Consider the following 24,662-nt stretch of genomic DNA (forward strand, 5'->3'; position numbering starts at 1 on the left):
CTGTCTTGTGCTCTGAAAAGAAAAATAAAAGCAGGAAAAAAACTATTGTGGATGCTGTTGCGACTAGTGCTACTGGGGAATGACAACCTAGCATAGTTTGACCAGTGACTCACCGGGTTGCGTAAGTGCCTTTGCTATTTCTTTCCAACATTTAGACTTCTTAGATCTTTTTTGACTCTGTCATAGTCCTCCCTCGAGGAAACATCAAAAAGGCAGGGGTATTGTTGCCACTGCTCAATGAACCTTTCCTTGGTTTTGTCGTTCCACCTGACAGCAGCAGCATCCCTCTTTCTCTTTGCCATGTTTACATATGTGCACCAGAGAGCACTGTTATCCTATTGGTCAAGGTCAAGGAACATGTCGTAGGAGCTGTCAGACTAGACAGGAAAATAGCAAAAATTCTGACAGGCTAGACTTTTCGTTGGGGTGTCATGGGGTGTGCCCCAGACACCACATTGCTGTTCTTTGATTATGTCGCATTACATGGGGTAAAGATGCCCGTTCGACGTTCCTGACGTTCATAATCGGGCCTGACAGTGGAAATTTGTCTGTGACGGCAAAATCGTGTCAAAATCAGGCTGAATTTGTGTAGTCTGATTCCGGCATAAGAGAGAGAGAGAGGGACAGAGACAGGGAGAGACCAAGCAAGTGAGAGAGACCATGTGACTGTAGCAGTAGCCAAGCTGTTCTTTTTCCACACTATTCTGGCACTTGGTACCTGTTTTGGAGGTGTGTGTGTGTGTGTGGGTGGATGGGTGCACATGCTTTTGGTTGCGGACTGGTGGACAGCCAATTTGTCGACCTGGAGTGTTAGGGACAGGATGGAGCGATCTGTCTTTATCAAACTCAGACAAGTGCCAGGGAGATACTTTCTTGGGTAAGTGGACCACAGCAGGGCCTGGTAGGAGATGGAAAGGGAGGCAGTGCTGGGTGGGTTAAGGTGGCAAGGTTAAGGTCTAGGACGGACTGACAAGAACTTTAAGAGGCCCTGCTGGTTCCTTAAACAGTTGACTGCATGAAGAGAGAGGGGGGAGGAAGCACTTCTGCAAACTGGCACCTCGTAAATCTGAGTCAGCCAAGCAGAGGGAATAGGGGGAAAGGGATTATATATGCGCACACATGTATGTGTGTGTTCAACACCCTCTGGGAACAGAGAACGAACTGAACAGGAAAATTAAGCTGAACGTGGTTTAAAGACAGGGCAAGACAGAAATAGAGGAAAGGAAGAGGAGGTGTGTGTGTGTGTGTGTGTGTGTGTGTGTTGGCGGTGTGAAAGGGCTTTCTGGCAACATTGTGGTTGGGAGCCCAACTACAGTGAACAAATAATCCACACCCTGCTGATTTCACATCCAACAGCCCCCAGGCAGGAGACAGTAGCAGCAGGCTGTGAGAAAGCCACTTCCAGCAAGTGCCTGGAAGCGGGTGGGAGGATCCGACAGTACGGTTAGTGCTGATGGCAGAAGATGTGTAGCTGAAATTCAGATGCAGCTTTTGTATTACTTAACCTCTATTGTCTGTTAAGTTGAAATGTCTGTTTGGCTTAGGTTTAGATGATGCTGGGACAGTTGAAAAAGGTTGCTGAGCATTTTTCTCAGAATAACAGCAAAGGGTTTTGCTCTGACATTTGCAAAACAACATTAAACATTGTTTCAAGACCAATACAGTACTAACAATTTTAACCTCCATGTGACTGAAACGTTTCAAATAAACTCCTGCACTCTGTCTAACTTGCAATCATCACACATTTAGAAGAAAAGAAAAGCCATTTTATTTTGTCATTTTAAGTTACAATGAAATTGTAGGTTGCAATGAAATTTGTTCTCTGCATTTAACCCATCATATTGTATAGGAGCAGTGGGCAGCTGCAGCACCCGGGGACCACCTCGAGTTCTTCTTTCCATTGCCTTGATCAGGGGCACAGACAGGAGTATTACCCCTAACATGCATGTCTTTTTGATGGTGGGAGGAAACCGGAGCACCCGAAGGAAACCCACGCAGACGCGGGGAGAACATGAAAACTCCACACAGAAAGGACCTGGGACGGCCCGGGGTCGGAACCCAGGACCTTCTTGCTGTGAGGCAAAAGCGCTAACCACTGGGCCGCCATGTCACTGATGTTTCAGTGCTAGACCTTCATCAGGCAAACTGTGACAATGAGAAGCCATTTTATATAGGGAGTGGCTGTAAGCCCACAACCAATTCCATTCCCTGCAACCAATCTTGTAACCACGTGCAATAGGAAGGCATAAATAGTAACATCAATTTGCTATTTTCAATTGCATTAAAAAGACAGGCGTGTTAAGGGTTAATACTCCTGCCCGTGCCCCTGACCAAGGCGATAGGAAGAAGAACTGGAGTTGATCCCCGGGCACTGCACCGCAGCTGCCCACTGCTCCTATAAAATTGGATGGGTTAAATGCAGAGAAGAAATTTCATTGTAAACCATACAATGACAAAATAAAGTGGCTTTTTTCTTCTTCTTCTATATGACAGTCTCCAATATTGTGAAAGGAGACAGAAAAGTAAAACGTTCGGTATAGTAACAATCACAAATGTACCCCAAAAATGCTAACAATTAAATGGGTATGCATGCTCAATAATCCAGTTAAGGAAATCAAAGAAAGTTGAATCAGTTCATCTGGACACAACATTTATTGAGAAAAACGCTTCACGTTTCAAGCATGGATGTGCTATGGGATCCTCAGTTTCACCTATAGTGGCCATCTTGTATATCGAGGAGTGGAAAAGAGGGCTCCAGTGTCCTATTCAAGGACACTATCTAGCGAATGGTTCAGATTTTCAAACGACACCTGGGTTAGAATTAAATCTCAGAATGTACCACATTTCACTGACCACATTAACTCTGTGGACAACCACATCAAGTTCACCAGGGAGGATGTGAAAAATGACAGGTTAGCCTTCTTAGACTGTGAAACTGCAATTGGTGATGGGGGACATTTGGATGTTGTTTATCGTAAACCAACACATACTGATCAGTGCTTAAGGCTTGACTCTCATCATCCACTGGAGCACAAACTAGGAGTCATCAAGACACTGTACCACCAAGCTGACAACGTCCCCACTGACACAGCAGCTGGAGAAGGGGAGAAATCCCACATTAAACAGGCCCTGGTTAAGTGTGGTTATCCTAACTGGGTGTTTGTCAAAGCCAGGAAGACATCCATACAGTGCGCCAGCCAATTGAAGAGAGAAGAACAACAGCTGTCTAAGTGTAAACCAGTGGTGATTCTGTATGTGGAGGGAGTTGCGGAACAGTTGAGACACATATTTTCCAAACACTGCGTCTCAGTTGCTTTCAAACCCCAAAATACGCTGGGCCAGAAATGGTCCACCCCAAGGATGAGTACATCCGTCGCCATCTTACAATGCTGTGATTGCAACTATTCCCCAATCCTCTGTGAATAGTACTCATGGCCATTGAAACTCTATGGTCACGCCTATTTGCATATGAAACCAATCAGTTTCGGTCGTTATGCAACTGTGCTGGTTACAAGGTTGGGGGATACATGCAGTCAGTTGAGACCGATGAAGTCACTTGGATGAGTGATGAAACGTTTCGCTCACTAAACGTTGTGTCCAGATGAACTGATTCACCTTTCTGTGATTTTATGGTAATGTACCTATTTAATTTTTAGTATTTTGGAGTATACTTATGATTGTTACTACACAGTGTTTTACATTTCTAGCTCCGTGCACAATATTGGAGACTGTCACATAGCAAATTGATGTTTGGTATTTATACCTTCCTATTGCACGTGGGGAATGTGATTGGTTCCAGGGAATGGAACTGGTTCAGGCATGCAGACTTACGGCTACTCCCTATTTAAGATGGCTTCTCATTGTCACAAACCATTTGCCTGATGAAGGTCTAGCACCAAATCGTCACAAATAAATGTATGATTGCAAGTTAGACAGGGTGTGGGAATTTGTTTGCAACCTTTGATCAACTCATCGCTCTCCTATGCACCTGTCTCATGAAATTTATGTGCAAAGTGTTCTTCTGTTCTAAGCTCCATGTGACTAACATCTCATTTGGATTGTTGGTGTCAATTAACACCACATGTATTATAACAGATGTAGCTGATAATTATCAGCTGCAATTAGGAGCCATTATGATCGAGAGGAACCTACAATCTGTAAAAGAAAAGGAGAATATCCACATAGAAGCTGATGTTGCATCAAAAAATCTACATAATGTTTATCATCCCAACACACAATGTTGTTGGGGAAATGATAAATCCAAATTTTTCTGGTATTATAATTTTTTGTTGCCTAGGCACCAGAAAAATCAAATTCTTCTAAATGTTGCCATTGTGAGCCTCAGCGTGGGCATTCTCCTTTCTCTGATTAGGTGGATTTATCTTACTTTATTTCAAATGGTCCAAGGTCTAACCACACAGCCTATCACACTGTAGCATCTCACCTGAGTGGCCATCTTTCCGTAGTCCACCCAGCGCAGGGTGGCGAAATTTGTGGATTCTGCACAGTTGAAGCCATGGTTGAAGCCAGCATGGTAGCCATATGGAAAAGTAACCATAAATTCCCCTTCATTCTGAGTTACCTGTCCACACAGAGAAGAAGAGAAAACACATTTAGATTTCAGGATGAGGTTATACTGCACGTCCGATAAAATAATTTTAAAAAAAAACATTTTTGTTTGTTTGTTTTTAGCTAACTTAGGGCTACTAAGGGGTACCAACAGGAGAAAAGACTTTAATTTCAAGAGGATGGTCACAAGCAATCAGTCTTCGATCCTGTATTTGTAAGCCACGGGAAAAAAAAATGCCGTGCTAAAACAAAAAAACAAAAAAAAAGGCGGGTTTCTCAAAATCTTTAATGTGGCATGGATGATAATAAACCTAATATTGCCTGTGAAAATTTCATAATTATAGCTATTATTTTGAAAGAGATAAGCACAAGAAATCATCCAAGGATCTGGAGGTGAATTTGACTCAGAGAAACAAACTGTCTGCTTGGATGAGCGGACTTGGTAAAAACACTGTCAGGGCAGACCCTATGGACCAGATGTAGGGGGAACAACTGCATCCTAATATCCACTATCATTAAGGCCTGATGGTAGGGGAGAAGATTGGCTTTCTGACACACCTCCCTGCTCCTTCTTCTCCCGTGTTACCTCCCTATCTCCATGGCTGGAGAAGCCTAGTGGCTCCATAGCCCGCCCAGGGTCCTTACACGCAGTACAGGAGTGATTAGACTGGAGTCAGCAAGCGTAAAATAGGGAATTAAGTCAGCACACACAAATAGAAAAGAAAGACTTTCTCCGAAATTGTCTTTCTCTGAAAGGCCCCCCATTCTGTGGTGAGCTGGGTCAGAATCCACTGTGAACCAAGAAGGGGGTTACTGAGAGACTTCCAGCAAAGTCTTTCCAGTATCTCTGTATCATCCATTACAAGCCACCAAAAGGAGACTGACTACTTACGTATGTCATTGATTTCACATGACACAATTGCAGCAAAAGTTAAAAAACACAAAAAAATGCAGCTATAGCTGAACAGAAAATCACTGAAAAAAATAAAGCCAAAAAAGAAACATACAAACAAAAAAATTACCATTTTGTCTTTATGTTAGGAAATGACCCTGCCGAACAGAAACTTAAGTAATGAGAGAATGTGGTAACCTAAGATTCAGCACGCTTGTGAATGGAATGAAGAGACTTTGAATCTCAGTCTGGTTGGGAACACCAGGATGGAAAAAAAGGCATGAAAGGTGTTCAAGTACTCTACCACCACCACTTCCTTTGGGTCGTCTTTGCAAATTAACACACATTGAATTAACACACTGCTGTGAAACTTTCATGGTAGTAGGAGCTTCATGCAAAAAAAAAAGATGTTTTTTCCCCCCAAATTCTTTCCAGCTTAACAGGGAGTTTTTCAAAAGTGTAGAATATTGTCTCATGAGCTCAACACTGATATAGTATAGCAGGCTTCTTTTTTGCACGGAGGGGTTGGGTAGCTTGAAAGTTAACGTAGGTACATTCTCCTTTACCCTGTTACATAACCCCAGACTCGAGTCTAATTTGCATGGCTGTGTGACTCTCGTGACAGTTTTTGTCAACCCTAGATCCAGGAAATTGAAAATCTGTATCATTGTCAGGTAATGCGACAAGCAGAAAGAAAGAAAGAGAGGAGAGAGAGATGAAGAGAAAGAAGGGCAGGAGGTAAACATCATGAACTTAAGGCAGTAGTTCGGATATCAAGTGTGTCTTTTTGCTCTTGCGTTCACAAGAAAGCGAGAACGCTTTATTTTTACATATGAATCATGGGAGGTTCTGTAGGTGTGCAACGTCTAAAGCTGCAACATCTTGGCTGTGATAATGACATCCTGGGGGGCAGGGGGGGAGCTAAACGACGGGAGGAGGAGATGGGTTTTGACTGAACTCTGCCGACAACAGAGAACTTTATGCTTGCACTACATGGATTCATTGGCGTTTGCTTAGATCTCCCATCAATTTCTGCATCGTGAGGGGTTTCGTTTTTTCTTATGAACTTATTCAACTATATTGATAGGATAAAAAAAAATAAAAGCAAAAAATAAAAAAAACATTAGCATTGTAATTAACTTGTTTTGGAGCAAACAGGAAAGGCTGGATAACTTAATGCTAGGAGCCACATTGACAATCCCCTCTTGAGAATTCACAAGAAGCAAAAAATACAGCTCATATAAAAAGAGATGATTCGCCCAAATGAGTTTTCAGAAAAATTCAGTATAAAAGGAAGATGAGGAGGGTGACAGAGGTGATGAAAGAGTACAAAAGGAGGATGAGGAGGGTGGGACAGGTGAAGAAAGTGAGAGAGTAGGGAAGGGGTGACTGCTACAGTATTTATCAAAAAAGCCTTTTGTCAACCTTCTTTGATTGGTGCATTGTATTTACTGTTATGCACTTCCCCATACTCATACACTGCACACACTCACAACCTTGAACCCACCGCCAGTGAACCAATCGCTACGTTTTTACATCAGCAGCATGGCAGTGTTATTGTTATGATTAATAGTAGTTGTGTTCAGGGGTACCTAGTGCAGAAATGATTAGTCAATCAACAGAAAGTCAATCAACCCCAATTTTGGTAATCGATTAATCATTTGAGTCATTCATCAAGTAAAACTATCAAACATTTGTTAGTTGCAGTTTCATAAATGCTAAGATTTGCTTGCCTTCCTGATTCATTTCATTGCAAAATTAATACTTGAGCCTTTTTTTGGCCGTTGGCAAGACTCAGTAAACAGTTTTAAGACATCACTTTGGACTCTGGAAACTCAAGATGGGCATTCATCAGCAATTCCGCCTTTTAACGGGCTAACAGGGAAGAGGAAAAGAGGAAGGCCAAAGAGGAGGTTTATGGATGTGGTGAGGGAGGACATGCACGTAGCGCATGGGAGGATCACGCGATTCCCCCCAGTTCCCCCTCCCCCCTGAACAAGCGCTCTGACTGACCAGAGGAGGTGCTAGTGCAGCGACCAGGACACATAACCACATCTGGCTTCCCACCCGCAGACACAGCCAATTGTGTCTGTAGGGACGCCCGACCAAGCCGGAGGTAACACGGGGGTTTAAACAGCCAATCCCCATGTTGGTAGGCAACGGAATAGCCCGCTACGCTTACCGGACGCCCGCTAAATGTGATTTTTAAGAACTTTTAAAAACAGGAAAAAAAATGAACATCCACATGGTTCAACTGCTGCAGTGGCTGGTAGAGCAGGCAGACTTAAGAGACATGGTCAAACCTTACCAGTATTAATCTCCCACCCTGCTCCCCATCACTGTCTTTTCCTCCTCATTTTCTTCTAAACTTGATTGCTCTACTCACCCTGTCGAAGGGGATGCCGTACTTCTTCAGAATGGACGGAGATATCAGTGTCATCTTGTGGCGGAGGAAAGCATCGCAGCCCTGGCAGCTACCCGGAAAGAAACCTAGAGGGGGGCAAAGAACAGTTCAAATGTCTTCTTCAACAATGCAGCTCCTATTCTTATCCTGGGTATAATGTTCACTGATTTCAAAGCTCAATTATTACATTTTAGGAGAAAGATTAACATTGCAATCTATAGTTTATTGTTCTATATCAATAAAATACAAAAGGATCCTACCAATAAATGTATTTCACCACCTGAGAACTTCAGTTACCCATTAGTACCATAACTTGGTTGAATTTTATCAATCACTGAATAAGTGTAGATTTCACTTTTTTCCAAAAGGTGATCTTCATTTTGAACATTTTTCCCCCTTTTTCTCCCCAGTTGTACTTGGCCAATTACCCCATTCTTCCGAGCCATCCTGGTCACTGCTCCACCCACTCTGCCAATCCGGGGAGGGCTGCAGACTACCACATGCCTCCTCTGATACATGTGGAGTCGCCAGCCGCTTCTTTTCACCTGACAGTGAGGAGTTTCACCAGGGGGACATAGCACGTGGGAGGCTCACGCTATTCCCCGCTATTCCCCCCAGTTCCCCCTCCCCCCCGAACAGGCGCCCCGACCGACCAGAGGAGGCACTAGTGCAGCGACCAGGACACATACCCACATCCGGCTTCCCACCTGCAGACACGGCCAATTGTGTCTGTGGGGACGCCCGACCAAGCCAAAGGTAATACGGGGATTCGAACCGGCGAGTCCCGTGTTGGTAGGTAATGGAGTAGACAATGACACTACTTGGATCCCCGACATCGTACATTTACATCATACAGTCATTTTCACAAGATATTTGTCATGAAGAATCAAGTATATAATCTGGTGTATGCACATGAAAATACACACATTTGTACAAGGATTTACCGGCACCGGTAGCCATTTTCAACCTATTTAAGCCTCAGCTCACAATGCGAGTAATTGAAAACGAGTGGTAGAATGAATATTCAACCACTCATTTTCAAGTCTGCATTTGGAAAGGTTCCGTTTGGAGGGCTAGATGAACACTACTCCTTAAATCCCACATAAAATTAGAACACCCTAGTATGCATGGACACGTAAAATGGAGGGGTAGGGCCTGAAAGCTAAGGCTGAGGGGGGAGTATTTGGACAGAGCCCATGTAAGAATCAGTGTATGTGTATTTGCCTGATTTGACCTGCCTGACAAACAATTACAGGCAGAAGCGAAAACACTGACATTTACAAGGAAACTGAATGGGAAAAAAAGACTTAAAATCAGCTTCTTGGCAGTGAAACTAGCCTCTCAGGGATGCTGTTAAATAAAATGGCGCTCTGTAATAACAATGTTGTTTAGAAGGACAGCAGCCAGTGACAGCATACACCAGCTTGTTGCCCAACTCTGCCTTATAGGAGGACAGGGCTGTGGACTGCAGCATTTGTAGGCCTCATCTCTATCCTCACATTTTTTCCCCCATTAAAACAAGCTGTTATGCAAATTGTCTTATAACAGTGTTGTCAAAGCAGTGTGACTCCAATTCTCATTGCTGATCTGGGGATTTAAAATTATTTTACTGCTGCGCTCATTGTAAGCCGCTCTACATAAGAGGGTTAACTAAATGTATAACATAATTAAAATTGCCCCATCAACAGCCAACCTCCCACGGAGGGAAGAGACTGAGACTCCCTTTCCTAAAGCACCTTAGTAGTTGGGTCATCTTTTTTTCATCGCAAACCAAATGGATGAAAATTCCAAGTAGTGCCTGGGAAATGTTAAGCTGGTGGGTTTTCCTGGCTAAAAACTCCACTGCTAGGAGCCGCCAGATCTCTTCGGTGGAAAATGGGAAGGAAGAATTTGGCGGTTATGGGGGTAAGATGCATGAGGTTGCACGACTGGTGCCAACCCAGCACTCAATCTGGAATGCGTTCAATTATCACAATCATTTTCTGATTCCACAATCCCACATGTGCATTCACTGTGATGGTGTGCACTGCAAGTTCACCACCTGCTATCTGGTAAAGGCCAATATAAGAAGGGGAGAAACTTCAGAGAATCTGGCAATTGAACAGAGATGAAATCCTGAATGCTTTTACATATCAACTAGGTGTTATAAACATAATAGACCAAGCACTGGGGATGGGGGTAAAGAGAAACAAATTCCATCCATCCATCCATTATCCAAGCCACTTATCCAAATCAGGGTCGCGGAATGCTGGAGCCTATCCCAGCAGTCATTGGGCAGCAGGCGGGGTGACACCCTGGACAGGCCGTCAGTCCATCACAGGGCCGACACATTCACACCTAGGGACAATTTAGTATGGCCGATTCACCTGACCTACATGTTGTTGGACTGTGGGAGGAAACCTGAGCACCCACAGGAAACCCACACAGACATGGGGAGAACATGCAAACTCCATAGAGGATGACCTGGGATGACCCCCAAGGTTGGATAACCTCGGGGTTCGAACCCAGGACCTTCTTGCTGTGAGGCGACCGTGCTAACCATTGCGCCACCGTGCCGCCAAGAAACAAACTGAAATTGATTAACCTTTCCTTCCAACTTTTTAATAGTTTGAAGTTACAAGAAATGTTGCAGTAGGCAGTTTATAGAGACGCACTGGAATTACCATTACAATATTCTACTTTGGTTCTACTGTTTAACATGCACGAAATAATCATGTACAGTATTATTTCAGAATAAATTCATGAAGGGAGTATACAAACGGCAACAACCGTCTATTGTCAATTAAATGTCTTGTGTTGTCCCAGGGTGGTCTTATTAGTGACTGAAAGTGATTTAAATGTACTGATTTATCATTGCATATAAAATCTACCTTCAACAGTAAGGATTGAGCGTGACTGAATGCAACTATTAAAATGCTGACAAATGAAAAACAATTGTAAGATGACTTCTGCATAACAGGAATTTCCCTCTTTGTGTGATTAACAACCTTGCCACGAGTGCACGCACACGCACGCACGCACGCACGCGCACACACACACACACACACACACACACACACACGCATGCATGCACGCACACACACACGTTCAGATTACAAAATACCGTCTGACATTTCGTGGGTTTCGAACCTCTAACTCTTCAAAAACAATGGCCCCCTTTTTTTCCGGGAGAGAGTGAGTCACAGGGCCTTTGCATAATTAAAAGCATAACTTTATCCTCTTCCATCACTCTCTTTCCCTCCCTTTACTATCTATCTGGCCTCTGCCTCAAAGGAGGGGTTGTAAGAGCCTCCATCACGTAATATTTTAATGCTATTGACAGTATAATCAGGGCCCATTTCATCCTTCATTTTCATGGCATTGTTTCAGCCTCTGTCCCGACCTAGCAAAAAAGAAAGTATGAGAGAGAGAGACAGAGAGAGAGAGAGAGAGAGAGAGAGAGAGAGAGAGAGAGAGAGAGAGAGAGAGAGAGGCCCTATTCTCTTACCGCCTGCCTGCTTGTTGGAGCTGATAAAGGTGAATAATGTGCTGTTGGAGCCTGGGTATTAATCCCCATTAAAATGCAGCTGGCTCTCACAGCTCTCCGCGGGGTAATATTAACTTAAAGCTTCATTCTGTCCTTTGGAGTTTGAATATTAAGTCCCCCACCCCGCAGCCTCCCCATAATACCCTCCCATCCTACCATCCAAAAAATCTGAAGCCATGAATGAAATATTGCAGACATGAAAGGATGATGACAACATTGTCTGCAGCTGTGTCAAATATTTGGATTGGAGTTTTTCAGTATTGAGATCTTTGTCCTGGCCCTATTGGGCATTCCAACAACACTCGCAACTGGTTTTTTAGGATGTCATAAATGGTTTGCTGCCTGTGCCAACGATGGCTTTGATAGGTCAGTGGGTGCTTGTTAAGTAGTGTTGGCACTCCGTATATGGCCAGCTGCTTAGAGAGGCAATGAGACAAATGCAGCAATATGACTGTGATTGAATGCTGGATGTACTGGCAAACATATAATCCACTGTTGATTAGTGTCACGTGGTGTGCACTCTATGAACTTGAACTAGCACCTGGCATGTGTGCATGGTTCCTGTCATTGCTGTACAGTGTGTGTTACTTTGTGAGTTGGTTGTGCAATGATTCCATAGATATCCTGGTGTCCTTGTACCAAATCCATCCGTCCGTACTTGCATTTTTGTACTAGTACACAATATGTCACCTGACTGAATGTTGTCACGGTCAATTCGAGTTTGTTTATTGTATTTGCCGATTAAAGTGTTTCACATTCTGGTTCTGACAAAACCTGCATGTCAAGGTTGATGGCGGTTACAGATAATTATCACTGTGCCTAATCAGCATTGGAGTCTAAGGAGTTAAAATCTACTGAATGTCAACACACAACATGCAATGTGATTGGAATATTTTTGGCCATAGAAACAAATGCAGGCTAAAATGCCTATTGGATGAAGTGAGCCTTGCATTAACAAGGTATTATCCTCTTCATTTGTTTTCTCTGTGTTAATGCTGGTCAACAAAACTCCCCCTCTTTGGGAATGGCTTGACTAGTTTGCACTCATTCATGCCTGACAGATGCCTGGTGTAACCCCACTTTTCAATCCAATGAGGAAGACTGGGGGTGAAGTGCTTCGCTCAACATCATCACTGTAGTGACAGGGGCACAGCAGAAATTGTTTTTCCAGTAAAGCTAGTGTAGGATAAGAATCAACAACCTTTTGGTCACAAGCCCCCAGCTCTCCAACCTGTAACCTTTGAATGGGGGGGATTATGTAAGGAAGCCACACTGAGCACCGATGTGCGTGCTTGTGCAACATGATCCTCCTTCTGAAAGGCAGAATTTGTGCATTGGTAATAATCAATTCGCTCTCGATTCTTCACGACAACAAGGACAGTTTGTCTCTTATGCAATTTGGGTCAGATGAGTACCCAACCTAGCACCCCTTTGCTCTGTGCCTTGTCAACTCCTGCTTCTGCCTCACTCCAAGTGACATGCAGTATACAAGGTAATCCTCATTGATCAAAGCACAAGGAGGATAACGAGTGGGAGAAACACAGAGGAGAAATTAGGGCTATTAACAGGAAAGGAGAATGAGGGGGGAGGGAGGGAGGTCACAGGACGATGGGAGAGCGCAAGCGAGAGAGTGAGAGAGAGAGAGCGAGAGAGAGTGAGCGAGCGAGCAAGGTTGCCTGAAGTGTTTACAATTTCATCTACATGCGTTTCTTTGGATGTGTGTGTATGTGTGTAGAGATACATCTGTCTATCTACGCATCTTGGTCTGCATTCGTACAAAGGTGTGTGTATGTGTGTGTGTGTGTGTGTGTGTGTATGTGGTAGTTAGAAAAGCTCTATAAAAAATGCAACTTGATTGATTGATTGATTGATAGTAGTGGGGCTGTAAATGAAGAGACGGGACCAAACTGTCTGGAGCCTTTGCTACATTAGTTACCTCCATCAACGAGAAACTTAAAGAGATAAGGTAGATTAACCAAGTGACTGTTGTTTAAGAGGTGCGCCCTAAAGCTGTGTGGGCAGAAGCATTGAAACTAGTTCAACACAAATGGAGCTCACCTTGTGCCAGCCGCTCAAGCCTCTTTCCATGCTCAGGTGGGACGGCATACCTGCAGAGAGAGAGAGAGAGAGAGAGAGAGAGAGAGAGAGAGAGAGAGAGAGAGAGAGAGAGAGTTATTGCCAACGTGTATGGAGACCATCCTGTTGGCAGAGAACCATAAATTTGTTTGTTCCCAATAATGACAACCAGTACTAACAACACAACCCCATCCCCCTAGCCCTATGCTTTAGGATGATAAAACTAAATCAACGGCCCATGAAATAACCCTGGTGTTTTCTCACACACACAAACACATAGTACATACACTTTCTAAGAGTATGCACACTCCCCATTTGCGTCAGTGTCCCGAAATGGAATGGTTACACACTAGGTTACAAATGCTTACACACTAGCGCCCTGATCCAAGTATACTTGACCACAGTCAAGTTCATTTGACAAGTGTGAACACTGTGTACCGCACCCAGGGCCCAGGCACGGAACAACGAACCATGCCCGGTCCACTTTAAAAGGCGGTCTCGAGTACGATTCATTTGTACTCGGGTACGGTTCATATCAGGTGTGAAAACAACTGTACCAAAACAAGGAAGTGGACTGCTACTCCCGTCTCCTCCGAAATCTGCGTATGCGCACAGCACGCACCGATCTCATGTGTCTAGATACGCAAGCGTACTCGGGTACGGAACAACATTACTAATGTGAAAGCTGAGTGGCGAGGGAGTGTGTGTATGTGTGTGTGGGTGTGTGTATGTGTGTGGGGGGGGCAATCATACTCAGGCATGATACAAAGCAATCGTACCTCATATGAAAAAGCCCTAAATGGATAAATGTATGGCAGGGCTAGTCGGCCATTTTCCTCAATGTTGTTTTGATGTTGTCATCCGTATTCTGTGTGAACTGAACGTCTTCTGTCTTGAATCGATTCTTGTGTTATTTTTCATGTTGAGGTCAGATGTTTAAGTCTTTTCCAAATTTCATCTGCGTATTCGCTTTCATGTCTACTTTCCTTCTTTTTTTAAAGTCATAAAGGGTAATGATGCAGAACTTTCCCAAAAAAAAAAAAAAAAATCAACCTTCGCAAAACCAGCAGCAAATTCCTAAAAAACTTGCATGGCGCTCTTCTCATATTCATATCTAATCAAATGAAGACACGCAATGATGCACAACTCTTGGCTGGGTGTTTCATCACAATTAGTTTGCAAAGATTTATGATACATCTAAATTTTATACAGTCATCACCAAGTAACACAAACTCTATCCAGATCAGTTCATTTTAACAAACAAGTCCAGTGAACTTGTGTAATTGTACGGTCCTGTGTCGGTCCCATTTCAAATGATATGCTAAATATAAGGACAGCCTGACTACAAACACGTTGTGGGGGGGAATATGATCTGCATTTCCCAACCGAGGTGCTTCTATGTTGTTAATCTTACACAGACTTCATGCAGTACGCACCATCATACGCAGTTTCACACGTAATTACACTGAAACAAAACATAACCAAGGACATTTTGGTGAAACCTTATGTTAGTCTTTTGTCCATCAGCATGTGAATTTGACCCACTGAAAAAGCATTTTTAATTACATTATAAAACTTGAGTATTTAAATCACTATCAATTAAATGTAAATACTTTGGTTGTGAAAATTTATATTCCAAAGGTCAAAAGCTTTACTTCCTTGCATTTAAAAACAGGTAAATTCTGTAGCAACAGGATGCTGTTTTCACACTATCATTACAGCTTAATAGCCAGGGCAACACTTGTACTGAGAATGTGGGGTTCCTTTCACTGGGAGCACAATGGAGAGAGCATGCTGTTGACACATGCAGGGTCAGACACACCTCACCGAAACCGCCTATTCGGAAAATATATGTACTGTTCCTGTAACTTGCATAGGGATCAGAGTTTCCATCAAATGGCCGTCTTCAAATTCCTTTTATTTGCGGTCTTACTTTGTCAACTATACAGATTCTGCTTATATACAAATATAGATAGAGGGCGACAGGTAGAGAGAAAGACAGAATTAGAGAGAACAAGACATGGAGAAACAGAAAGAGAGGTAACTCTTAAGCGTGAGACGCCAAGCCACGCTTCCACACTGCCATCTGTGGGACAAAGTTTGAAACATCAACGGAGAAAGTCCTTCTGAAAGGGGGAAACATGCTTCACAATGTGGATTTGTCCAACCTGGATTTATTTCAAGATGCCTGTCTAGCAACGTGACAGGGGCCAGTTGCAAAAAAGTGAGCTGGTTGGGGTTGTAGGTGAAGGGGGGATCACAGAAAGTTGAGAGTGTCCAGATGAACTGATTCAACTTTCTGTGATTTCCTTACCTGGATTATCGAGCATGCATAAAGACATAGGTGAAAGCGGGGGGGGGGGACAAGTTTGCAGCTTAAAGTACTAAGTCTGTCTATTTGAGGGAGTTTTCATTACAATAACTGTATCTTTTGCCTCTTATATCATGTCTTCAACACCAAAGACCACAATGGAAGTCAATCTTTTACTCAAAGACTGCAGGTTTTGAATAAACTGTTTTAATGACAGAATGTGATGTTAAGAGTGCAATATGATGACTGATGATTGGTATGAGTGATAACAGGTCATATATTGCCAAAGTGGTTAGTAGACAAACAGCTGCAGTCACTTTTTTGTCATCACAAGTAAATTTGCCTAGAGTGAATCTAAACTGAGAATTTACACGGTATGTCACACCTTGACAGCAAACATTACAACTTTGATAGCAGATGGCATTGAAACTAGACACCCTGGGTGAAATTCTGTTTTGATGTGTTAAGGATGTTTGAATAAAAGAGCAATTAACTAAGGCTAATCAAAACATTTATACAACACGAGCAACGTGACTTTTGCTTGCTAATCATGTTTGCCTACTGGCAATTCTAATTACGTGAAATATTTCGAACACACGTCTCTGTTTTGAGTGTCAGGTTAATGTCGACATATGCTGGCAGGTCAAATACGAATTCAGAACAAGACTACAGACAGATTGGGCAAGACTGACAACATGTAAATACTATTTCGTCTCAAGGCTTATTCTTGTCAAATTTTACCTTGACAGTAAACAGCAGGTTAATGCTGAAGGCCAGATGGAATATATATATATACACTACCGTTCAAAAGTTTGGGATCACCCAAACAATTTTGTGTTTTCCATGAAAAGTCACACTTATTCACCACCATATGTTGTGAAATGAATAGAAAATAGAGTCAAGACATTGACAAGGTTAGAAATAATGATTTGTATTTGAAATAAGATTTTTTTTACATCAAACTTTGCTTTCGTCAAAGAATCCTCCATTTGCAGCAATTACAGCATTGCAGACCTTTGGCATTCTAGCTGTTAATTTGTTGAGGTAATCTGGAGAAATTGCACCCCACGCTTCCAGAAGCAGCTCCCACAAGTTGGATTGGTTGGATGGGCACTTCTTTGAGCAGATTGAGTTTCTGGAGCATCACATTTGTGGGGTCAATTAAACGCTCAAAATGGCCAGAAAAAGAGAACTTTCATCTGAAACTCGACAGTCTATTCTTGTTCTTAGAAATGAAGGCTATTCCATGCGAGAAATTGCTAAGAAATTGAAGATTTCCTACACCGGTGTGTACTACTCCCTTCAGAGGACAGCACAAACAGGCTCTAACCAGAGTAGAAAAAGAAGTGGGAGGCCGCGTTGCACAACTGAGCAAGAAGATAAGTACATTAGAGTCTCTAGTTTGAGAAACAGACGCCTCACAGGTCCCCAACTGGCATCTTCATTAAATAGTACCTGTTAGAGCCTGTTTGTGCTGTCCTCTGAAGGGAGTAGTACACACCGGTGTAGGAAATCTTCAATTTCTTAGCAATTTCTCGCATGGAATAGCCTTCATTTCTAAGAACAAGAATAGACTGTCGAGTTTCAGATGAAAGTTCTCTTTTTCTGGCCATTTTGAGCGTTTAATTGACCCCACAAATGTGATGCTCCAGAAACTCAATCTGCTCAAAGAAGTGCCCATCCAACCAATCCAACTTGTGGGAGCTGCTTCTGGAAGCGTGGGGTGCAATTTCTCCAGATTACCTCAACAAATTAACAGCTAGAATGCCAAAGGTCTGCAATGCTGTAATTGCTGCAAATGGAGGATTCTTTGACGAAAGCAAAGTTTGATGTAAAAAAAATCTTATTTCAAATACAAATCATTATTTCTAACCTTGTCAATGTCTTGACTCTATTTTCTATTCATTTCACAACATATGGTGGTGAATAAGTGTGACTTTTCATGGAAAACACAAAATTGTTTGGGTAATCCCAAACTTTTGAACGGTAGTGTATGCCAAAATGTTTAATGTCAAACTCAAAGCCTTTGAAAATTGCAATGCAATGGCAACTGTGCCTGCTTTAGGGCTTTTAAAATCTGTGTATTGGCGGGGGGGGGGGCTGGGTAGCGTAACGGTCTATTCAGTTGCCTACCATCACGGGGATCACCGGTTCAAATCCCCATGTTACCGCAGGCTTGGTTGGGTGTCCCTACAGACACAATTGGCCGTGTCTGCAGGTGGGAAGCCGGATGTAGCTATGTGTCCTGGTCGTTGCACTAGTGCATCCTCTGGTTGGTCGGGGTGCCTGTTCGGGGGGGGGGGGACTGGGGGAATAGCGTGATCCTCCCACGTGCTACGTCCCCCTGGCGAAAGTCCTCACTGTCAGGTGAAAAGCGGCTGGCGACTCCACATGTATCGGAGGAAGCATGTGGTAGTCTGAAGCCCTCCAGCGACCAGGACGGCTCGGAAGAATGGGGTAATTGGCCGGATAAAACTGGGGAGAAAAGGGGGGGGAATAATCCAAAAAGAAAAACCACTGAACACTTAATATGGGGGCATGAAAGACACAGAGACATGTGACACTGGCAACAACTGTGGTCTCCAGTGTGTCTCACGAATAAATGAAGCAAACAGAAAGCAAACAGACACAATTCCATCCGTCCGTCCGTCCGCTCATCCTCATAATTGTGGATGTAACTTGATATGTACAACTTGAAACTTTTCACCTTTTTGCTCGTAGGTGCAGGTGAAAGTTTATTGACAATTCTGTGCATGTCATTGACATTTATGCAAGGTAAATCTTGCAGGCATCACGAAAAATATAACATTGTCAATAACACATGCCAACAAACAGGAAACTGGTATGACCGCTTCAGTAGAAATCGGAGGTCAGTGGACTAGTTATGCAAAGAGCCGATTGTACTTGGCCCAATTACTCCACTCTTCCAAGCTGTCCCGATCTCTGCTCCACCCCCTCTACCAATCCGGAGAGGGCTGCAGACTACCACATGCCTCCTCTGATACATGTGGAGTCGTCAGCCGCTTCTTTTCACCTGATAGTGAGGAGTTTCACCAGGGGGACGTAGTGCATGGGAGGATCACACTATTCCCCCCTAATTCCCTTTCCCCACCCGAACAGGCGCCCTGACCGAACAGAGGAGGTGCTAGTGCAGTGACCAGGACACATACCCAAATCTGGCTTCCTACCCGCAGACAGAGCCAATTGTGTCTATAGGGACGCCCAACCAAGCCGGAGGTAGCACGGGGATTCGAACTGGTGATCCCCATGTTGGTAGGCAATGGAACAGACTGCCATGCCATCCAGACGCCCTTAGCAGACACTTTTATCCAAATCGACGTACATCTGAGAGTTAACACAACACAAGCAAGGATCTAGTCAGTAGGCAACAACACAAGTAAGTGCCAAAAAACTAGGTTCAAGTCCGATAGGACATATAGGTGTCGACAGGCAGTGCACAAAGGCAATGCATATGGTGCATAGAGGCGAATTTATTTTTAGTAATACCATCAGGTGTGGAGGTGTTTGAGAAAGAGCTGGGTCTTTAGCTTCTTCTTAAAGATGGAGAGGGACTCAGCGGATCGAATGGAGTTTGGTAACTCATTCCAAGACCTGAATGAGGGAGTTCAGATAGGCGGAAGCTGTTTAAGTTGCCGTTTTGTAAGCGAGCATTAAGGTTGTGAATTTGATGCGGGCAGCAACTGGGAGCCAGTGGAGGGATATGAACAGCGGAGTGACATGTGCTGTTGCGGGCTGGTTGCAGACCAGACACGCCACCGCATTGTGGTCTGGTCTGGTCTGGTTGTATTTCACTAGAGTCGATGCTAACAATGCTCATTGCCACAAGTGCAAAGAGTCCTTTGCATGTATGGACGGAAACCCTAACAAGTGGGGGTGGCGATTTAGAAATCTTCAACTTTCTAACCCTTCTCTCTTCAGCAAAAACATTTTCAGAGAGGCATGAGGTCCGGTTTTTTGGAGTGCTGGAGAAGGATGAGGAGATGGTGGAGGTTGGGAATGGATTCCTAATAATCCGAACAGACTCCTTGCTTGATGTATTAGGAGCCTGGCTCCACTAGAAAAGTTACTTTAATGTTCTTTTGGCAGCTACTTATCCTGTTGCCTGATCTTTTGCTCTGTCACCAAGCTCTGAGACTGATCTTATGAGTAACTGACAGCAGATCTACTATACGAAGTATACATAAGTGTGCGCACGTGTTTGTGTGTCATGGGGATGGGGTGAGTGGTGGTACTGGTTGAGAGGCTACCAATGGTGTGGGGGGGGCATAAAAGTGAAAATGATGCAGACAATGACAGGAAGCAAGAGAGCAATACAATTAGAGAAAGAGACGCAAGTATGAGATCTTTTCAGAATCTGATAGCAGATTTGCTGTGTGTGTGTGTGTGTGTGTGTGTGTAGTGGGGAGTATGACTTTGATGGGAGCAGAGTTGCAGGGGAAATGGAGTTAATTTCACAATCGGCTGCACAGAGAAAGAGTAGTGGGTGGTGGGTGGTGAGGTGGAGAGGGCAACATGGGGCACGCACAGTTTAGTGTGCTGTAATTACAGACACACATGCAGACACAAAAAAATGAAAGATTGAATTTCAGAAAAATGAAGAGGAGAAGACACTGCCAAGTCCACGGAGGAAATGGCAAGAAAACGGGAAAAAAAGTGAACAAGTGAGACAGAGACAGAAAGAACAACACTTTAATTAAAAACGGAGAAGGTGGAGTGGGATATATACATATATATGGGGAAGGATAGGAAATACAGGGTAAGGCTTGTTTGGAAGGAAGAAAGAGTAGGTGTAGCTTGAGTTTTCAGAATCACTTTATTCACCAGTGCCATACAGGAATCCCCTCTGGTCAGTGACACTGTGGAAAGGAGACCCAGTGGTCAAAGCCGTTGCTGCCTCATCCCGAAATCAAGATAACTTGAAGTTCGCAAGAACTGCTTGTCATGTCAGTATCCTTGAGCAAGACGCTGTACGAGCATCTGGGTGGCATGGCGGTCTATTCTGTTGCCTACCAACATGGGGATCGCTGGTTCGAATCCCCATGTTACCCCCGGCTTGGCCAAGTGTCCCTACAGACACAATTGGCCGTGTCTGCGGGTGGGACGCCGGATGTGGGTATGTCCTAGTCGCTGCACTAGCACCTCCTCTGGTCAGTTGGGGCACCTGTTCGGGGGGAGGGGGAGGGGGAACTGGGGGAATAGCGTGATCCTCCCACGCGCTACGTCCCACACACTAGGTCCCCCCCGGCGAAACTCCTCAATGTCAGGTAAAAAGAAGCAGCTGGCGACTCTACATGTATCAGAGGAACTATGTGGTAGTCTGCAGCCCTCCCCGGATTGGCGGAGGGGGTGCAGCAGCAACCGGGATGGCTCAGAAGAGTGGGGTAATTGGCCAGACACAATTTGGGAGAAAAAGGGGGGAAACCCCCCCCCAAAAAAAAAACACAATGTACACTTCCTCATCAAGAGAATCAGCTAAATAGCAAAAAGCAAGTAGTTTGCCATTGGAAATGAAAACCTTTCAGTTCCATGGTACAAACTGAAACACAGGGACAAAAAGGACTTCTTTTACATTAACATAACAGACTAGACATATTGATCTACCCGTACACATGAGGAAGGATATTTCCCTGATAATACAGAGATTTTTGCCGCCACGTGTAAGAGGACTATACCAACAACACAGTGCTGTCAGGAAGAAGCAACATGTGTCACAGAAAGTTGAATCAGTTAATCGGGACCTAACGTTTATTGAGAGAAATGTTTCATCACTCGTCTAAGTGACCTCTTCAGTCTAAACTGACAGCAGGTATCCCCCAACCTTATAAACAGCACAGCTGCATAACGACCAAAACCAACGATCGGTTTCATATGCAAATTGGCATGACCATTAACTAGAGTTACAATGGCCATGTGTACTATTCACAGAGGATTAGGGATTAGTTGCAATCACATCAGGGATGGTCGTTCCCTCTTCACATAGATGGCCTCTTTGACTCCCCGTTCAAACCATCGTTCCTCCCTATGAAGGATATGTACATCCTCATCTTTGAAAGAGTGGCCACTGGTCTGTAGATGCGTGTAGACTGTGGAGTCCTGGCCTGACATGTTAGCTCTCCTGTGTTGTGCCGTTCTCTTGGCCAGCGTCCGTTTGGTTTCCCCAATGTACAAGTCATAGCAATCCCCCTGGCACTTAACAGCATACTCTATAGTGTTCTTTTTGTGCCGGGTGATCCAGTCCTTGGAGTGGACCAATTTCTGGCCCAGCATATTTTGGGATTTGAAAGCAACTGAGATGCAGAGTTTGGGAAATATGCATCTCAACTGTTCCAGTTTACGCTTAGGCAGCTGTTGTCCTTCTCCTCTCTTCGATCTGCTGGTGCACTGTTTAGGTGTCTTCCTGGCTTTGACAAATGCCCAGTTAGGATAACCACACTTAACCAGGGCCTGTTTAATGTGGGATTTATCCCCTTCCCCGGCCACTGTGTCGGTGAGGACGTTGTCAGCTCGGTGGTAGAGCATCCTAATGACTCCTAGTTTGTGCGCCAGTGGATGATGAGTGTCAAACCTTAAGTACTGATCAGTATGTGTTGGTTTGCAGTAAACATCAACAATAAATGTCCCCCATCACCAATTGCAATTTCACAGTCTAAGAAGGCTAACCTGTCATTTTTCACATCCTCCCTGGTCAACTTGATGTGGTTGTCCACTGAGTTAAAGTGGTCGGGGAAATGTGGTATGTCCTGAGATTTAATTTTAACCCAGGTTTCATCCACAAATCTGAACCAATGGCTAGGTGGTGTCTCTGGATAGGACATCAGAGCCCTCTTTTCCACTTCCTCCATATACAAGTTGGCTACTATAGGTGAGACTGGGGAATGCATAGCAGACCCATGCTTCTGCCTATAACGCTTACCCCTGTATGTGAAGTACGTGGACTGAAGACACAGCTTCAGGAGCAGACACACTTGGCCAGTGTTAAAGGTGGTCCTATTGCTAAGGGTGGGGTTGTTTTGTAATTTCATATGGCCTACCTCCAATGCTTCATCAACAGGAATGCACGTGAAAGGAGACGTAACATGGTAAGACCATTGTTTCATCCCCCTCCATAATGATGTCCCTCACCTTAGCCACAAAATCCATAGTGTTCTGAATGTGATGTTCATTGCTGCCTACCAACGGGTTAAGAATAGATGCCAGAAACTTACAGATGTTATAGGTCACTAAGTTAAGCATACTAACAATAGCCCATAATGGCACATCGTGTTTATGTATCTTAGGTAAACCATACAGACTAGTTGTAGTTTCCCCTGGGTATAATCTATGGTCCAAAATTCTGTCAATAGCATTGTCCTGTTCTAACAGCTTCAGACAACTTATTTACTTACAATCTATCACCTTTTCTTGTAACCAATTGCCTGGATCTCATTTCAGGGGCTCATAAATATCTGTCGCTGAATAACATCATAACTTTCTCATGATAGTCTGTCTGGTTTAATAAAACAGTGCATCTACCTTTGTCCACTGGGAGGAGGATGTTTTTGTCCTTACTGAGAGTGGTGAGTGAATTCCTCTTGTTTCTGCTGATGTTGGACAGCACCTTCGCATTGCTGAGACAGGCAGAATCTTTCGTCCACAGTTGCTCCGCTTCCGGGTCTGTGATGTTGTTAATACGGATCGCCAGTTCTGTGGCTGTGATCAGTTCCGCTATCAGGATTTACCTCAACGTGACAGCAAAATTCAGCCCCTTAGCAAGGATGTCTTTCTCCACCTGGGTGAATTGTTTGTCAGACAGATTCTTCACCTACTTGTCCACATCACTGGTGTGTGTCTGGCGTCTGTCTCTCTGTGTGTTCTTCCCAAAGTAAACAAGAAAAAAGAGCCTGCCACTGCAAAGTTGTTCCCGGTGGACCCAAGGCAAATTCATCCAATACAACACTCAGCAAATCCCTACACTGACCACTACTATGCCGTGGAGCATAGTCCTAACTATTTGAGACTGGTTTAGATGGAATGAGATCTCCTTAGCTCAGACACTGACAATGTTTGAACCTCTGATTTTCCTCTCCATACATAAAAAGGTCAACGGCATTGGAGGGAACCAGTGGCTCTTGCGGCATAGTGTTGCACACCAGCTCTCATTGAGAAACAAGATGGAACAGTGGGAGAACAACAGGCACAGGCAGTGACACTGGAGTACACACATACACACACACAGCCCCGTTAGCAGGCTGATCAGGGATAGTTAAGTCTTTCCATGTGTATGGACAAATGATTTACTAAATTTCACTCTTCTAAAGTCATAGTGAACAACCTCCCTGGGGAAAATAACATTTTGATAAAGATGTAGAGTGACTCACCAGGACTTGGACTGTCCAAAGTGCAGGTAGTTGATGCTGTATAGGTCCATGTCCTCAGTGTGCCAGGCGAAGGTGGTCTTCCACATGCCAAAGTACAGGTAGGGTGTGTTGACACCTTCGATGACAATGCCACACTCCTGCTCCACCATATCCAGCAACGTGTTCAGATGACTGATGTTCCACTCCTCTATGTCCTTAAGACATCATAATATTTATCATTAATTTTAATACAGCAATTGTTATTAAGTAGCAATTTAATGATGGTTAATAGCAATTATGGTTTCAAATACACAAGGTTGCTTTTAAGTATTTTGGCTGGTGAAATAAGGGCCATGAAGTTACATATCTTGAAATAGTTACAAATGCAATAATTGAATGAATGTTTTTATTCTACAATGGTGAAACAGAAATTGTTTTAATAGCTTGTGGTGTATTTCTCTACCACTGGGTGGTGCTCTGGCTAAAATAAATGAATGACAACTGCTATCAATGATAGGCATTAAGAT

At 43.8% G+C, this 24,662-nt stretch overlaps 1 protein-coding gene across 3 annotated transcripts in view; it reads right to left on the reverse strand.

Moving 5' to 3' along the window:
- kdm4b (lysine (K)-specific demethylase 4B) overlaps nucleotides 1-24,662 on the reverse strand; it is a 104,889-nt gene that overhangs the window by 43,057 nt on the left and 37,170 nt on the right. For 2 of the 3 annotated variants that reach the window (XM_056278008.1, XM_056278009.1), the window contains exons 5-6: nucleotides 24,157-24,350; nucleotides 23,493-23,567 (exon numbers count right to left, since the gene is read on the reverse strand). In XM_056278008.1, coding sequence (XP_056133983.1) covers nucleotides 23,537-23,567; nucleotides 24,157-24,350 — 225 coding nt within the window. In that variant the 3' untranslated portion in view covers nucleotides 23,493-23,536. Of the gene's footprint in view, nucleotides 1-4,444; nucleotides 4,583-7,847; nucleotides 7,952-13,449; nucleotides 13,500-23,492; nucleotides 23,568-24,156; nucleotides 24,351-24,662 lie in introns of those variants that run through there. The other variant, XM_056278011.1, reaches the window with a different exon arrangement.

The sequence above is a fragment of the Lampris incognitus genome, chromosome 3, assembly GCF_029633865.1.
Source record: "Lampris incognitus isolate fLamInc1 chromosome 3, fLamInc1.hap2, whole genome shotgun sequence".
NCBI classification, from domain to species: domain Eukaryota; kingdom Metazoa; phylum Chordata; class Actinopteri; order Lampriformes; family Lampridae; genus Lampris; species Lampris incognitus.